This window comes from Neoarius graeffei, chromosome 6 (assembly GCF_027579695.1).
Source record: "Neoarius graeffei isolate fNeoGra1 chromosome 6, fNeoGra1.pri, whole genome shotgun sequence".
In the NCBI taxonomy this organism is placed as follows: Eukaryota; Metazoa; Chordata; class Actinopteri; order Siluriformes; family Ariidae; genus Neoarius; species Neoarius graeffei.
In genome coordinates this window covers 6,895,169-6,913,910 of record NC_083574.1, presented here as the reverse complement: position 1 = coordinate 6,913,910, position 18,742 = coordinate 6,895,169, and the positions used below count along the sequence as shown (strand labels likewise).

Here is an 18,742-nt window from a genome sequence, read left to right as displayed (position 1 = left end):
GAATTCGGACACGGAAATCTTCCGGCTTGATTACGTCAGCATTCGAAAGAGGGCGCGTGCGTCTTTTGACAGCGTTGGTAGATGCCGGTCACTTTGATTTCCGCTGTACGTTTTACTTCCGTCCTACGATGTCTCGCACAGGTCTCAACGAATCTTTGCCATCGCTTTGACATATGGACTGATGTATTACAGAGCACATTTCAAACACTCATAACTTGCTACAGCAGCGACAGAATAGCTGTCAGAAATGCATTCCTACGTTTTTATAAAATGAGAAATAGAATTTTGATGATAAATTTGCCTTCAGTTCCCTTTTAAAGTTTGAGTTTTATTGAAAATTTATTAAAGCATAATGATTATCATAACGATACCTGCTTTTTGGTATACTGTGTTAATCACTTTCCTTGCATTGAACTAGTAAATACAGAATAATGGTAATAAACTCATGGTCAGGACAAGTGAAATAATATTTTGCTGCTTGTCTGAATGGACGAGTGGATTAAAAATTAATGTCGAGCCCTGAATTTAATGTTGTGGAACCTCAACAAAGCATCAGTGTTGTGGTAACCGCTATAAACAACCGTTCCCTCACCAACTTCTCATTATTCCCCCCCCCCAATTGAAATTAAAGGGCACATCTTGGGTATATTTAGGAGCAAGATCAATGTAATTCTCTTATTTTATACTAAAACTTTGGTCAAATATCTGTCACATTTTGCGCAATTTTTTTTACCTTGCGCAATACCGGAAAAATTCAGTTGAAATCAAGCCATTTGAGGCGAATTGGTCTGCCTCTGAAAAAACTTGGCATTTGGATTTCCCGGCAAACGCTGATTTTCGTGACGTCGCGTGCGGGACGCCTCCTTCTGAATCCTACGTCAGTGCTGGTTTGTTTATGAGAAAACGACCTGGTGGTTTTCTGCAAATTTCGTCAACGTTATCGCGTAATTATTAAAACGGTTAACAGATGTATCGTAGGAGGCTGTAGCAACACCAATCTTGATGGGATTAGTACTCATCGTTTTCCAAAAGACCGGACAATGAGAGAGAAACGGGAGCGCTTCGTGCGAGGCACCCGGAAAAACTGGCAACGTGCAACAGATCACAGTATCCTATGCGGGGCTCGCGTCATAAAGCTCGATGACTTTGAGAACTATTTGCAGTGGGAAATGGGCTTCAAGAAGCAACTTGATCTGAAAAAAGACGAAGTTCCATCTGTTAGAATGCCCAAAGCAACACCGTCTCCACTTGTGTCAGCGTCACCAAAGGAGCCAGCCGTGTTCGTCTCCCCTGACAGAAGCCGAAGTGCCGCATCCACTGAGGCCCTCGAAGCCGAGGACCAAGCAGAGCCGAGAAAAAGACCAAGAAAATTGGCAATTCACAAGTTGACTGTTGCCAGGATAAGATATGAGAGACTATACTCTAAATTAGGTGTTCCTGTGTTTGTCTCTCAGGTGGGGTTTACATTAGACCGTATCAGCGGATCATCAGATTAACGTTTTTAAAACGATTCGCGTGCACACAGCAACACCAATACACGATTCGCGTGCACACAGCAACACGGATACGCTCGGCTCCGCAGGCATCCTGCGCTCCAAATCACTCCGCCCTGAACAGCGAGTGCCCTCTGGAGGGTGCGCACTCCGACCCTGTGCAGCTCACAGAGCACGCGAGTGAAGTGCACAAGCAGTGATTCGGGGCTGAGCCGCTGTGTGTGTGATCCCAGCGCATATCACTTACCACTCGCAAGTGGAAGGATGGCAAGCCTAAAGACAATCATAACTACACAATGGGCAGTATTTGCATCAGTATTTGCAGTATTTTCATACTTTTATACTCTTTAATGAAAGGTGATACAAGGCGGAAGTCCGTGCCGTTTTTCAGCAGTCGCGTCACATGACCAACGCCAGCGAATCAGGAAGGTGGATGTCACAGTGACGTTGTCCAATGACGACGCCAGCTAGAGCTCAGCACAGCGTATCCGCGTATTCTCAATGTTTACACAGCACCGGACCAGACACGATCTGGATTGAATACGTGGACCCTGGCGGATTCCCGTTTCCCGGCGTTTCCAGGCGTTTTAATGTAAACGGACAGTGCATCCGCGAAGAAAACGAGACAGATACGGTCTAATGTAAACTTGGCCTCAGCCTGCTGGCGGATGCCTCCAGACTCCCTTGGGATTTTTCCGGACGTGTTTTATTTTTTTCTGCTGTAGACAGATGGCCTTGTGCAAAATTACCCTTCTGGATGAGTGTGTAAAGGGACATACTTTCATATAAAAAAAAACACTAAATTGGTCCAGGATATGCACTTTTAAGAAGACGGAAAAACCATGAAAACTTTCCAGTATCTGGAACCTTAAAGGGATAGTTTTGGGATTTTTGACATGAATCTGTATGGCATCCCCATCAATAGTGTCGTGCAAACACACTGACTTACCCCTGACAGCATCCTGTGAGTCCAGTTCTGGTCCAGACGAAAGTAGTCCGGCAAGTTTGTTGGGGTCACGAAAGTAAAACGTTTTTCGTCTCAAAACAGTATGTGTTCAAAAGAGTGATATATTTGCATCACAAAACCGTTGCCAAATAAAAAGTCAGACCTCGAAATCGCTTGGCACTATTTTCTCTCCCTTCTTATCACTGCGCGCTGTCATGTTGACATCTGCGCAGGAATCAACACGTTTGGCAGTGATTAGGAGTTCAGATCAGCGGCGCTAACAAGCTGCGGCTCCAGCTTCACATTCTTCCACTTCTCTGTCCGCCCTTTCTCTCTCTGCCCGTTCTAACTCCATCTGGCGAATTTCTTCATCTGTATATTCGGGTTCATAAAGCTATCCCTTTAGCTGTGAGATGAAGTCAATGTTTTCAACGTCGCTGTCGTAGTCAGACATGTTGTCGCTAACTTTGCTAGCAGTAAGCAATGAATGAAACAGCCGTGGCTGTCGCCTGGTGGCAGCGTGCAGTGATACCGAGGGAGAGAAAATAGTGCCAAGCGATTTCGAGGTCTGACTTTTTATTTGGCAACGGTTTTGTGATGCAAATATATCACTCTTTTGAACACCATACTGTTTTGAGACGAAAAACGTTTTACTTTCGTGACCCCAACAAACTTGCCGGACTACTTTCGTCTGGACCAAAACTGGACAAGAACTGGACTCACAGGATGCTGTCAGGGGTAAGTCAGTGACTACGTTTACATGCACGTCCAAATCGAGCTACTGTTGGTAATCGAGCAAAGGGTCCCAGCAGGGGTGCCAGAGAAATCCAATCCTACATGCACAAGTGAAATCGGGCTATTGTGCAAGGTGCATTGCGCACCCGAACCACACGTGGCGCTACACGCCCCATCGTGTTGGTACACTTCCGGTTGTCGTCATGAAGAAGAGCTATACTGTTGCCAGATACTGCTGACGTTTTCCAGCCCAAAACATGTTCAAATCCGCTAAAATGCACTTAAAACCCCCAATCTGGCAACACTAGCAGTTCCGTGTTCAAGCTGTTAGGCTTGCTCTAACAGACTATGGCTACAAACTGTCCGGTGCAGACCACTGTTTTGTAAGACAACTTATTTTGCACAATAATATTTTTCTAAAGTCCATTTTTTGCTTACAATTTAACTTATGTCTTAATAAACACACAAAAAGTTCAGTTGTTTTGTTTTTGACATTCTTCAGATGTTGGAGATATATATATATATATATATATATATATATATATATATATATATATATATATATATATATATATATATATATATACACACACACACAAATACAATGACTTGTTTATGTACACAATTCACAGCTATGCAACAGCTGTACAGATGTATTTGGTGATACAGTAATGCCGCTTTTCCACTACAAACGCGGCCGTGCCGAGTCGAGCTGAGTCGAGCTGAGCGGGGCTGTTGGAGTTGCATTTCGACTACAACCGCGCTGAACCGTGCTGGCTGGAAGTGGGTGGACACATTGGGTGGAGTTAGCGAAAGTGGGTGGACGTCACGTGATGTCGTTAAGCAGCGCAAACAGTGACATCAGTGACAGTGGCGGAACAAGTCAGAGCCGAGCCGGGGGCGGGGCAAATGACCGGGCCCTTTATTAAAGCTTATCATAACATCATTTTAGGCTACAAAATGTCCGCAACTGCGGTGTTTACCAATTTCAACACTACCGGGTGCAACTATGTTATTTAGTACATCAAGTCCTTCAAACGAACATGTAACTCAGAAACAAAAAACATTAGGATACTGTACATGGCTCATAATAAAACATCAATAGCCTATACTGCGCACATTATTTGAAGGGCATACGAATGAGCGCTCAGAGGTTGCAACGCTGACAGGAAGAGTCAGAAATAAAAGGAGGGCGGTGCAAACCTCACTGAATGCACTGTGTTTACCAATTTCAACACTACGGGGTGCAACTGTTATTTTGTACATTAAGTCCTTCAAACGAACATGTAACTCAGAAACAAAAAAAACATTAGGCGACATACTGTACATGGCTCATAATAAAACATCAATAGCCTACTGCGCGCATTATTTGAAGGGCATACGGCGAGCCTTGCGCTCCGCGAACTCGTCCACGATGCTCTGTATGTCACTGATTCAGTGATCTTTTAAGCGGTAGTCTCACCACCCGAATAGTAAACAATAAACATGGAGGACATGGAGTCGTTAGTGTTGCTGGTCTCGGTGCTGTGGCTTGTTGTCACCGACAACGCGGACAAATACTGGCAAGAGCGTATAGATGAGGCGAGGCGCATAAGGCTTCAGAAATTCTCGTAATTCATAATTATTCTTCTTCCGGGTTTGCGGTGTTTACAGATCCCAGCGCGCTCGCGGGGCGTGTGTGGGCATGTGAGGACACTCCTCCTCACCAATCAGTGCACAGGGGAGTGTCTGCTCACGCCCCCAACCTCAGTCGGCACGGTTTGGCTCGCTTCAGCCCCACTCCAAAACGGTGCGAGTTTTAGGGGCTAAGCAGGGCTGAAACGAGCTGAGTCGTGCTGGTTTTTGGTAGTCGAAACGCGAGCCGTGTCGGGCTGAAGCGGGCTGAAGCGAGCTGAAAAAGGGTAGTGGAAAAGGGCCATAAGTGAGCTAAATTTTAACAGTGCAAACAATGCCACAAAAAGAAAAGATTCATGCTGTTGTCATGATTCGTTGTCATGCCGACTGAGGCTGTTGTGTTTCCCGCTTGTGGTCTCGTCGCTCGTCACTTCCGGAAGTAGCTCGACAACTAGCTCGATAGGGTATACATGCGCAAAGTAGCTCGGCAGAAATCGCATAAACTAAGTCATGTAGCTCGATTCCGAGAAATCAAGTTCGGTTCAATTTCAGCCGAATTAAGGTGTATACATGGCATTTTGAACTTCGATTTCAGTCGAGCAACAGCAGAAATTCGATTCTCTCTATGTGCATGTCAACGTAGTGACTGTGTTTGCACGACACTATTGATGGGGATGCCATACAGATTCATGTCAAAAATCCCGAACTATCCCTTTAAAGTTACCTTTTAGTTCTGACTGTTACAAATATAAATGTTAAATAACCATCCGCTTCGAGAAATCCACATCGGTCTGTGTCGTACAAGTCTCTAAGTTGTTGCTATAGAAACGATAATGTATTAGAATGAGCGCATTGATATAATCCTGTGATTTGCAGCTGCACTCCTGTCAGAACTAGTGTTTATAGGAAATGAATCAACAATCCGAAACGAGAACGCAACAGCGCTGTGATATAAAGCAAATCTTTGTGACCAACATTTACATATGATGATTTTTACATGACCGAGAATAGAAAGAGACTTGAGGAGAAGGTTTGCTGTTTGGATGCTCTTTGTAAACTTTTGTTACCGCAGACAGATCTGATAAACGTTCAACTTTCTGATTGTGTAACAGAGAGGCGTCCCGTGGGACGAGAAGCATTTCTGGAACGTCCTCTTTGCGGGATCCGGGATGCTGGTGACGTTTCTTTATTTATACTTCAGAGATAAAGGAAGAGAGATCTCATGGAAGGAGTTTGTTAATTACTACCTCGCTCGAGGCCTGGTAAGAGACTGTTCATTTCACGTTGAGCTTAAAACCTAAGACATTTCATACCCTGACTAATGGTCATGCTGCTGAAGCTCCAAAAGTATTGACACCCTTCGAAACGGGCAGTTTTGGAGGAAATACTGTATGTACAGTATCTACACTACTGTGCAAACGTCTTAGGCACCTTTTTTTTTTTAAACCCCCCCCCCACAAACCAGGGATCCCAGACGTCCGCTATTTAGCAGAATTCCGCTATTTTCTAGCGAAAGGTGTTTTTTTTTTTTTTTAAGTCTCTTGTATATCCATTAAAAAATGTTTAAGTAAAATGACCAGCAGAATACGTTCTGATTTGGTTTGCTTGTTTAGCGATGTTTTCGTCGGCTTCGTTTGTTCTCGTTGACATTCGGGAACAGTCTGAAGTTAAATTGACGTAAATACCGCGAGCAGTGTTGCCAGATTGCGTGGTTCTCCGCACAGTTGGGGAGTTTCAAGTGCATTTTGGCGGGTTTTGAACATATTTTGGGCTGGAAAATGTCAGGAGCAGGGGTGTAGTGGTAAAAAAAAGAGGTGGGTAAACTATAAATTTTGGGATCAGGGGACCACGACGTTGTAAGGGCCAATTCATAGTCGACGCAAGCATGACGCAAGGATGCTACGATGCGTATTGTATGAAACAACTTTTCTGACACATAGGAGTGTGTGTGTGTGTGTGTGTGTGTGTGTGCGCATGACAGTGCGTGTGTGTGTGTGTGTATATGACAGAGTGTTTGTGAATGTGCATGTGTGTGTACTTGTGTGTGTGTGAGTGCATGTATGTTTGTGTGTGACAAGGGTTCCCTGAGGTCTCTACTCTATATCATTCATAAAACAAGATACACAATAAGTATGTTTGAGGTTTATTAAATCTTAATAAAGAGAAATATAATGTCAGTGTGAAAGAATGGCAAATTACACATACCAACAGTAGGCCATATGAAATCCATAAGCTGACAGATATATCACAGCAGTAGACCTTGCACTAGAAGAATGTTAACTTTTGTATGTGTGTGTATGAAAGTGTTTGTGTGTGTGTGTGTGTGTGTGAATGTGCATGTGTGTTTACTTGTGTGCATGTGTGAGTGAGTCCAAGCATTTGTGTGCGTGTGTGTGTGTGAGACACCAAGTAGAGTGGTGTTTATGAAATCTAAATAATCAATAAAGAGAGAAAAATAAAGACTGTGTGTAAGAATGGCAAATTACACATACTTTCAGTCCAGATGTGTGGATGGCATCTGATGCTTTCTGATACTGTCTCAGTTTCCTCTGCCTCCATTTCGTCTGTCTCTGCATCTTCTCTGTCTGATTCTCCTCCCTCATTTTCTCTTCCTTCTGTTCCATCTATTTCTGTTTTTCTTCCCTCATTTTCTCCTCTCTCTGTTTCTCCCTCAGTTTCCTCTATCAAAGTTTCTCTTAAAGGCCTATCTGATTCTCCATCCATTTGCCTTCTCTCTTTTCCTCCCTTTTCTCCTCTTGTAGTTGATCCTGTTTCATCCTCTCTTTGCCCTATTTTCCTCCTCTCACTCTCTCCTCCTGCTGTTTCTCCTGGCCCCGCAACACTATCTGTCTCTCCACCACTATCTGTAAAATTAAATTAAAACGGCTAAGTACACCAATCATGTGGACAAGTATTTCTGCCCAATCTGAATGCTATAGCCTTCTTTAAAAAATAAACACACACACCCACACACCGAGAAGGGCGGGGAGGAGTGACTTGCCTAACGTTACTTTAGGCTAAGTTCTCTATATTATGTCCGTGACATGAAGCTAGCATGCGGTCATCATGACTTCGAGATTAACATGAAATGACAACTATTTGTCTTACAATGCGCTACAAATACTGAATTTATGTTGATATAATAATTACCAAAAACTTTAGACTGCACGAACAACGTCATTTGTCTGCCAGAAAGGTAGGCTAATTTGTTGGCACAAGTTAACAACCTAACGTTAGTTAGTGGCATGGTTCACAAACCAAAACGATGGGGAGTTTATCCTAAAAACGTGAAGTTTAGGATTCTTTTTGGACTCACTGTGTCGAGACGTTTTGCTGGTATCAGCTGGAAGGGTGATGCTCCGACGCTTCAGAAATCGCCTAATATCCATTTCTTCACCATTTCTTCACACACGTAATCAGTGACTAATGAATCTCGCAGTCTGCTGGCTCCCGCAAGAGGGCGAGCGGTAGACAGACAATTACTACGCGTAGGCTACGCAGTGTTGATAAAACCCACAAGAACTTGTGCAGGATCTACAAGGTGTAGACAATTGAAAAATAACGGAAAAGCTGTTTTAATATCTGTATAAAACAAGAGACATACGTGCGTAAACTGTATTTAGAGGTGGGTAAACTATGCTTGGACGTGCGTAAACTATATTTAGAGGTTCATAAACGCTATTTCCTAAAATCTGGAGGTGGGTAAACGGCGTTTATGTGCGTTTACGCACCACTACATCCCAGGTCAGGAGTATCTGGCAACACTGACCGCGAGACTGTACGCGATAGAACAAGAAAACAATATGGCTGCGCCCATTTGCTAGAAAACATGTTTTAACTCCGTTCGTGCTTTTGTTTCTAATGCGTTGAACTTAATCCAGAGCACTGCAGGAACATCAGAAAAGCAGAAGGAAAGATCAGAGAAACAAAAGCAGAGAAAACTGGAGGAAAGACAGAATGCACCCCAGAAAAGAGCATTAAATTCCTTTGCAGTGAAACCTTTCAAAAAGAGAGGTTTAAATCAAACATCTCCAGTATTTGCTGTACATATGTATATATCTAATATTACTGAATCATTGATTTCTGCTCATATTCATGATTTTTGAAAAATGAATGTGGCTTATATTAGACTAGTTTTGACATTAACTTGAAACAAAAAAATAAACAAATGAGATGAACTATGGATACTATTGTTATAACAAAATCAGTGGAATATTTAGGCAAGTATATTCTTCAAAGCTACATTTTCGTCTAATTTTTATAATTTTTTTTTTTTTGCCACTTATGTCATTGATTACAAAATATGGCATCAAATAGATACACATTATGGTTAAATTCTGTTGCTTTTCTATGTTAAATCTATGTAAAAAATGTGCTCTATAGCATCTTTAAATGTTAAAATCTCAACAGCTTCAGGCAGCCCCCTTGACCCCTGCTGATAGTTTCTCATCTCATTATCTGTAGCCGCTTTATCCTGTTCTACAGGGTCGCAGGCAAGCTGGAGCCTATCCCAGCTGACTACGGGCGAAAGGCGGGGTACACCCTGGACAAGTCGCCAGGTCATCACAGGGCTGACACATAGACACAGACAACCATTCACACTCACATTCACACCTACGCTCAATTTAGAGTCACCAGTTAACCTAACCTGCATGTCTTTGGACTGTGGGGGAAACCGGAGCACCTGGAGGAAACCCACGCGGACACGGGGAGAACATGCAAACTCCGCACAGAAAGGCCCTCGCCGGCCACGGGGCTCGAACCCAGGACCTTCTTGCTGTGAGGCGACAGCACTAACCACTAGCCTACACCACCGTGCCGCCCGGTGATAGTTTCTTACATTCCTCTATTTTTTTCAATTACTGCTGGGATCCCTGACAAACTTTTAGATTAGTTTTATGACTTCTACATTATCGAGTCAGTACAGAAATAGTTTAGAGTTCCAAATGTTAATTTTCCAGCACAAAATTAAATGTTACGGGGGGAGTTTGTAACATGTCTGAGCAGCATATTCCAGAAGAGAGCACTTTTTTCTTTTCAGATTAAAAACGAAAACATAATGAAGGCTGCTGGGTTTTGGTGAAAAATGAAGACGTGAGTGTGTCAGTCAAAGTGTCCAGAAGAACTGTGGCTGGTTCTGGAAGATGCTCAGTAAAACCTACAGCTCATTTCCGCATAGAACTGCACTCATTGTACCTGAGACTACCGTTTTATTTTTCTTTAAGCAAAGGGTCGTCTCACACCAAATATTGACTGTTTCATTTTTGAAGCCATTTTTTGTTCGACAGCATTTCTTTACATGTGCTTAAGACTTTTGCACAGGACTGTCTGTTTCCTCTAACTAAAGAAATCTTAACTTCTTTAAAGGTGGAGTACGAGATTTTGGAATAACGGTTCCCGCAAGCCATATTTTGAAAAGAAACACGCACGCCCTTGCCATGCTCCCACCCCCGCGTCTCCACCCCCCTCCCTACCCACGCCTCCAAAGCATGTTGCCAAAACCATGTTTATGTGAACATAATGGTACTTACAGGTCAGAGCCCGAGAGTGAATCCGAACAAATAGTGGATACGGGAGGAGGAGGTGGTTTCAAAAACCCATGCTTCATTGGTGTCGAACTGGCTTGTGCCATGCCTTCATAACTAAGAAAACAACAAATAAGAGTTATCGTTTGTGCCACATACAGCTAAGCTAACAAGTCGTTTGTATGCATGAAATAAACACCATGGAAAAACTACCATCAAGGACGTAATACGATTATACGCGTTAGTATAACAATCCGTGTCAGCTAACTTTGCAAATCATGCTAACTTGGCAAAACCTACATTGTGGTCCGTATCATCGGTTATGCTCTCGCTGCCAGGGTGTACACTTGTTAAAACGACAACACTGTCCTATCTGAAAATGTAATGAATACATAATGTTATCTTACTTAGCAAGTAGAAACAGGGCCACCATTGCATGGTAGGCTATCTATCCGTTGCTTTGAAATGGCTGGAGTGGTCCCTACGCATACTGTACGCGCAAGGGTGGGGGTGGCGTTTGGGGTCGCGGGCTTCAGTCTGATTGACGTGTCAGTATGCAATCATTTTGAGGTGGTTACCTCGATAGGATTTGATGGCGTTTTTCCTTTATTTTACACTGTAGACTAGCCTGGGCCCGCCCATCCTAAGCGTGACGTAACACGAGGGCCTGTTGCGAGCTTAGTCTGGCCAGGCAAGCTATCTACAGCTCTTCCAAGCTCCCGAAAAATCGGGAACCAATCAACTTTGAGCATCTCCAACGGCCATGGGTAGAGGCGTGTTCAAGGCACTGACGTAGTAGAACTGCGACCGGAAGCCATAGATTGTTTACAGAATCTATGCCGGAAGCGCTTCATTCACACTTCCGCATCTATTACGCATAGATGCTGTATTGAAAGCATTCAACGGGAAGTTCTCATTGAAAACGGAGCAAAGAGCAGCCCTAGAGGTATTTATTGAAAGGAAGGACGTTTTTGCCTTGCTCCCGACCGGCTTCGGTAAGAGTTTAATCTACCAGTTAGCCCCGTCGCGTCGCATACGTCAGAGGAAAGAGTGATGTGATTGGTTTAAGCTTCGTCACAGCCTTTTCTGGCTTCGACCAGTAGCAAACTGAGGCATTTCAGGGAGGCGGGTCAACCACGGGCTCTGGGAAACAGTTGGGCTTAATATCTTGGCCAGACCAATAGCTCGGAGAGCTTTGAAGTCGCGTTAGCCAGGCTACTGTAGACTGGATTAAAATATTTTGTTTTTGGGTCAAACCTTGTATTGTACTGCTTGCAACATGGGTGTGAGGAGCTTTTCAAGCAATATGGTAAAAAATACTCCTGAAAAAAATCTCGTACCCCACCTTTAATTCATGGAAGAGTATGTGGCAAAATTGACACCCATGAACATATTTTAAGCAAATGCATTTTCTTGCTTTTGAGCAGATCAAATAGTCTGCGTTATTATCTTTCTACATATTGCACAAGGACATGAGATCACGAGCCATTTCAGTAGTGCAGAGGGGAGACGTGTGCAAAATCTATAACCTTGTTAAACATTACAGGAAGAGACTCCGTGCTGCCGTTATGTCCAGGCGTGAGGATTAACCGAATAGTAATTGCAGGGGTGCATATACTTTTGAAACCAAGAAATAAATCACTAATTTTTGGTGTCCGGGTAAAGCTATACAGCGTATCATTGGTTTTAGCCCCAAGTAACACTTAATGACTTTGCATCATTTGAATGACTGGTGCCAATAATTTTGGAGCCAGCTGTGTAACAGGAATTCAACTGCGGCATTTGTTTTATCGATGGATTGTGAAGAAGGTGAACGTGTTTGTGCAGGTCAAGAGGCTGGAAGTGGTTAATAAGCAGTATGTCCGAGTTCTTCCTGTTCCTGACGTCAGCACATCAGATGTGGTGAGTCATTCATCGTTCAGCAGTGATTTACTGTATCTCTGCCTTTTTTTTATATGGGAATAAATCACTAATGTACTTTGAGTGTATTGATGCGCACACGTTTTAAGCAACTTTCAGAAGTTTGTATACCCTTAAGACACGGTGAAGCTGACGCACCAGGACGTGATGTTATACAGTCCCTGACAAAAGTCTTGTCGCTTTTCCATTTTGTAGAAACAACAGCTTATAACCTGACTTTTAAAATTAATCCACTGGTTTTAGAAATGGCTCATATGAAAGCTAAAACCCTCCCAAATTATGTTTAAAGGTCCCATGGCATGAAATTTTCACTTTCTGAGGTTTTTTAACGTTAAAATGAGTTCCTCTGACCTTCTTAAGTCACCCCAGTGGCTAGAAATGTCATAATGTGTAAACCAAACTATGCCCAACATTTGAGAATGGCGCGTCAAAACGGCGCGTTGATAAGCTCTTCCCTTTACTACGTCAGCAAGGGAGATGATCCCCACGCCCCCCCCCTCTGGATTCCCACCCACTGTATGGATTGCCCACCCAGTTGTAGTGAGGAGACCATAGAGGACACAACAACATGGCACCACCTAAGCGAGCGAAACATGGAAATTGCGCTGTACATGGATGTGACAACACAGAAAGGAGTCTGTTTTTACTGCCGACGGGAGAGCCCCTGAAGACGCAGTGGCTTAATTTTATTTACTCCAATAATACGCCGTCGAGTCTACCTAAGACGGTGTATGTTTGTCGGAAGCATTTTCCTGAGGAATGTTTCCACAACTTGGGACAGTACAGGGCAGGTTTTGCACATCAACTGTCACTGAAGCCTGGGTCCGTACCAAGCATCCCTGCCGCATCAGCAACAAACACCGAGCAAGTAAGTGTATAACTGGTCGTTTTGCCGTGTTTTAAAATCGGTGCGTTAGCCTAGCAATGGCTACATTAGCTGTGCAGCTAACCGCTTCCTGCAGTTAGCTGGGTAATCTGTGCTACAAAACTAAAGAGCATGCAGCATGCTCTGTTAAACTGAGTTTAGTCTGGAAATCAGGGGTGATAGCGTTCCGGCGCCGCGCCGGATTTCCGGCGTACCGTGGCTGGGGAAAAAAAAAATCTAGTTCGCCCATTGTCCTGTGTCATTCTGAGATGCGCAGATAGACAGTAAAGGGAATTCGGAATTCCCTTTACTGTCTATCTGCGCATCTCAGAATGACACAGGACAATGGGCGAACTAGATTTTTTTTTTTTTTTTTTCCCCAGCCACGGTACGCCGGAAATCCGGCGTGGCGCCGGAACGCTATCACCCCTGCGGAAATTGACTGTAACTTATGAGCTTATGTTTGACTGTTGCTCCGCAATGCATGTCTTCTGTTGGATAAGCGATATGTTGCTGTAGTTGCTGTTTCTATCCTCTTTGGTTATGGAGTGCGTGTTCAAGCCTAGGGTATTATACGTTCGTAAACTACCACTCCGAACACACTCACTCTCTGTTCTCTGTGTCACGTTGAGTTTACGAAAGGAGTCCGAGGGAGAACGGGGTTTTGTCTTAGCAGCGTGGCTACAGGCACTGATAGCAGCGAGGTACGTGTGTGCGCAGCTTGGTCAAGCCCCTCCCCCTCCCCCCATGGCCCGTCCCCACCCTCTACCCTTCCCCACCTCCTGCTTCTCATTAGCAAAACGACGCACTGGGAAAAGCGCTGAAATGGGGCTTTCTCCCAGGAGGCTATATTTACGTGCCGAGGGTTCATTTCGAGAAAGGCTGTGGATATAACATCCGGAAGCCTCCACGAGCCCGTTTAAACCCTTTGGTGACTGACCCCTTGAAAATGGTTCCTCCAGGAACCATTAAACGTTTTTAAACGTTTCAGTTGTCAAGACAATGGAAAAACTAAAATACAAGAGCATTTTGTTTTGTGCACAAGAGCATTGTGATGTATCTTTCTGTTTTTGTATTTTAGTTTTTCCGTTGTCTTGACAACTGAAATTTCATCGTTCCTGGAGGAACCATTTTCAAGGGGTCAGTCACCAAAGGGTTAAAGCATCAACAAACCACCATGCCATGGGACCTTTAATATACTAAAATTAATTTGCTTCACTGAAGAAAGCTTGATCGTTTAATGAACACACAAAGGTCAGATTTTGGCAAGACAAAAGTTTTGTCGCCTACAGAGAGTAATGTGAAAATCGAACAAATAATTTACTTCAAATGCAAAAATATGGTGCATAACATCAGTGAATTAAGTAGTGGTGCTGTGAGATCCGTATTTAATATCTTGTATGACTTCCATGAGCTTGATGGACTGCATCCATGCGGTTCGACAATCATTCATACAATTTATTGATGAAGTCATCAGGAATAGCAAAGAAAGCAGTCTTGCATGCCTCCCAGAGTTCAAGATTCTTTGGTTTCGTCTTCCATGCTTCCTCTTTCATTCTACCCCAGACATGCTCAATGATGTTCATGTCTGGTGACTGGGCTGGCCAGTCCTGGAGCACCTTGATCTTTTCAGCAGTTTCGTTTGGCACCAAAACATTATTTCAAAAGCTGTTGGGATTGAAATTAGCCATTTCTTGTTTAAAAAAAAAAATTGATTAGACATGTATTTGAGGGGCACTTAAGGTCAACTTGTACCCAAGCGACAAGACTTTTGTCAGGGACTGTACATCACAGCCGCCGCAAATATTGCAGGAGACCTACTGGAGCCCGCGTGGATCCGAGATTCACCCAGAAAAGTCAAGTTTGGTGGCGGAAAAATCATGGTCTGGGGTTACATCCGGTATGGGGGTGTGCGAGAGATTTGCAGGGTGGAAGGCAAGATCAATAGCCTAAAATATCAAGAAGTATTAGCTACCTCTTACATTCCCAACCATAAAAGGAGTCAAATTTTGCAGCAGGATGGTGCTCTATCGCACACTTCCATCTCTACATCAAAGTTCCTCAAGGCGAAGAAGCTCAAGGTGCTCCAGGACTGGCCAGCCCAGTCACCAGACATGAACATCATTGAGCATGTCTGGGGTAGAATGAAAGAGGAAGCATGGAAGACGAAACCAAAGAATCTTGAACTCTGGGAGGCATGCAAGACTGCTTTCTTTGCTATTCCTGATGACTTCATCAATAAATTGTATGAATGATTGTCGAACCGCATGGATGCAGTCCTTCAAGCTCATGGAAGTCATACAAGATGTTAAATATGGATCTCACAGCACCGCTACTTAATTCACTGATGTTATGCAACATATTTTTGCATTTGATGTAAATTATTTGTTCAATTTTCACATTACTCTCTGTAGGCGACAAAACTTTTGTCTTGCCAAAATCTGACCTTTCTGTGTTCATTAAACGATCAAGCTTTCTTCAGTGAAGCAGATTTATTTTAGTATATTAAACATAATTTGGGAGGGTTTTAGCTTTCATATGAGCCATTTCTAAAACCAATAGATTAATTAAAAGTCAGGTTATAAGCTGTTGTTTCTACAAAATGGATAAGCGACAAGACTTTTGTCAGGGACTGTAGGAAAATATTAACAATTATTATACATACAGGAGACCTTTTTCGATGGAATAAAAACACGTGTTCCCTTCTAGCGGGTTTCATTCATTTGGTTTGACAGCATGCAATGTTAGCGTATCGCTTATCGTACGTGTATCATGTCGCTCTACTCAATGGAGAACGAGCGTTGAATATGGTTTGATATTGCATGGATGTCAAGACGACATGACGTAAAACTTCTACGCTAACGAGTGATTGTGATAATTTGTAAACAAACATGGCCGCCAGGTTTGCCTCGTTAAAAGGAATTTTGAAAGAGAAAGACAACTTGAACACCCGAAAGGAATGTGTATGGATTATTTATAATAATAAAATTGGCTGGATTTTTTTTTTGTTTTGTGGTATATTCCATTCAGCTACTCGTCTTTGACTTGTTCAGTACCATGCTAGCTGAATGGAATATATCTGACATGGATGACTTGCAACCACGTGATCAAAATGTTAACGTCATGAGCGTCCGCCATGATGGTGGCTATACAAAGCAACTCGGATGGCAGCTGCTGAAAGCGTGTCTGTAAAGAAAGCTGAATTTTCTCAGTATTAGCACGATTTGAACACTCGAGCAAAGATTCGGTACAAAGAGAAGATGGATGTGTGTGGTTTTGACCCGTATTTCTGAAGATAAGATGCTTCTACCAACCATCAAATACCCAGATATCGCGTTCTACAGCATCTGGTTCGGCTGCCAAAGAATCAAGTCCGACCTTGGACGAAACACAGCCTGTTTTCTGACTGGGCACCCAGTCTTTTAAATCTCACCTGAGATAAAATGATCACTGCGAACACGAGCTGTTTTTGGTTTTAGCCTCTGTTAGATCAACCCTGCTGGTGGTGGTGTTCAGCCGTGCTCGTCTCCTCTCCGTACTAAGCCTTAGAGTTTCCTCGCCCTCTTTCCGAATCACGGACGGAATTCTAAAAAAAATCAGAACGGTCACGAGTACTGTTGTGACCACAACCAGATATGGCAGAGCTAAAAGAACGCTTAAAGCAGCGAAAAAACAGAGTCGCGCACACGTGATTGTTTTGTTCGGAATGTCACTTGACCCCCGCATTTGTATATCCACCAACATGGCCGACGTCCGGGTTTCTGTTTTGCTTTGACGTCACTTGCAAGTCAAGGATATCGTGAAGGGAGAGGAAAAAAAAAGCCAGCTAGTATAATTTAAATGTGTCACTCGGATCTGTGATGTTTTTCAACACGAGAAGCTCCACTTCAATATCTTCAATTCAATGTGTGAGGTTTTTTTTATTTTTTATATTATATCGACACCATTCTCAAACAAAGTCCACAAATTTATCAAAACAATCAATTTCCTCACAAGTGCCGTATAGAGATGTATGTCCTGGTTTTGGTTCTCTGTATCCTGGATGGAGCTCGGATGAAAAATACGAGTGGTGTATTTCTCAGTGAAACACTCACGTCCATATAATGTTACGGATTATTACAGTTGTGGAATAGGGCTCGTTATTTTTTGCTGAACGCTTTTTTTTTTTTTTTCCGTTTTGTTTACTACAACCCCGATTCCAAAAAAGTTGGGACAAAGTACAAATTGTAAATAAAAACTGAATGCAATGATGTGGAAGTTTCAAAATTCCATGTTTTATTCAGAATAGAACATAGATGACATATCAAATGTTTAAACTGAGAAAATGTATCATTTAAAGAGAAAAATTAGGTGATTTTAAATTTCATGACAACACATCTCAAAGTTGGGACAAGGCCATGTTTCCCACTGTGAGACATCCCCTTTTCTCTTTACAACAGTCTGTAAACGTCTGGGGACTGAGGAGACAAGTTGCTCAAGTTTAGGGATAGGAATGTTAACCCATTCTTGTCTAATGTAGGATTCTAGTTGCTCAACTGTCTTAGGTCTTTTTTGTCGTATCTTCCGTTTTATGATGCGCCAAATGTTTTCTATGGGTGAAAGATCTGGACTGCAGGCTGGCCAGTTCAGTACCCGGACCCTTCTTCTACGCAGCCATGATGCTGTAATTGATGCAGTGTGTGGTTTGGCATTGTCATGTTGGAAAATGCAAGGTCTTCCCTGAAAGAGACGTCGTCTGGATGGGAGCATATGTTGCTCTAGAACCTGGATATACCTTTCAGCATTGATGGTGTCTTTCCAGATGTGTAAGCTGCCCATGCCACACGCAATAATGCAACTCCATACCATCAGAGATGCAGGCTTCTGAACTGAGCGCTGATAACAACTTGGGTCGTCCTTCTCCTCTTTAGTCCGAATGACATGGCGTCCCTGATTTCCATAAAGAACTTCACATTTTGATTCGTCTGACCACAGAACAGTTTTCCACTTTGCCACAGTCCATTTTAAATGAGCCTTGGCCCAGAGAAGACGTCTGCGCTTCTGGATCGTGTTTAGATACGGCTTCTTCTTTGAACTATAGAGTTTTAGCTGGCAACGGCGGATGGCACGGTGAATTGTGTTCACAGATAATGTTCTCTGGAAATATTCCTGAGCCCATTTTGTGATTTTCCAATACAGAAGCATGCCTGTATGTGATGCAGTGCCGTCTAAGGGCCCGAAGATCACGGGCACCCAGTATGGTTTTCCGGCCTTGACCCTTACGCACAGAGATTCTTCCAGGTTCTCTGAATCTTTTGATGATGATATGCACTGTAGATGATGATATGTTCAAACTCTTTGCAATTTTACACTGTCGAACTCCTTTCTGATATTGCTCCACTATTTGTCGGCGCAGAATTAGGGGGATTGGTGATCCTCTTCCCATCTTTACTTCTGAGAGCCGCTGCCACTCCAAGATGCTCTTTTTATACCCAGTCATGTTAATGACCTATTGCCAGTTGACCTAATGAGTTGCAGTTTGGTCCTCCAGTTGTTCCTTTTTTGTACCTTGAACTTTTCCAGCCTCTTATTGCCCCTGTCCCAACTTTTTTGAGATGTGTTGCTGTCATGAAATTTCAAATGAGCCAATATTTGGCATGAAATT

At 43.1% G+C, this 18,742-nt stretch overlaps 1 protein-coding gene across 2 annotated transcripts in view; it reads left to right on the top strand.

Annotated features, from left to right (window-relative positions):
- Nucleotides 1-18,742, top strand: part of LOC132887708 (AFG3-like protein 1) — a 62,803-nt gene that overhangs the window by 8,551 nt on the left and 35,510 nt on the right. Inside the window, exons 5-6 of one of the 2 annotated variants that reach the window (XM_060923238.1) lie at nucleotides 5,901-6,050; nucleotides 12,141-12,215. In XM_060923238.1, the coding sequence (XP_060779221.1) occupies nucleotides 5,901-6,050; nucleotides 12,141-12,215 (225 nt within the window). The remainder of the gene's footprint in view (nucleotides 1-5,900; nucleotides 6,051-12,140; nucleotides 12,216-18,742) is intronic. The other variant, XM_060923239.1, reaches the window with a different exon arrangement.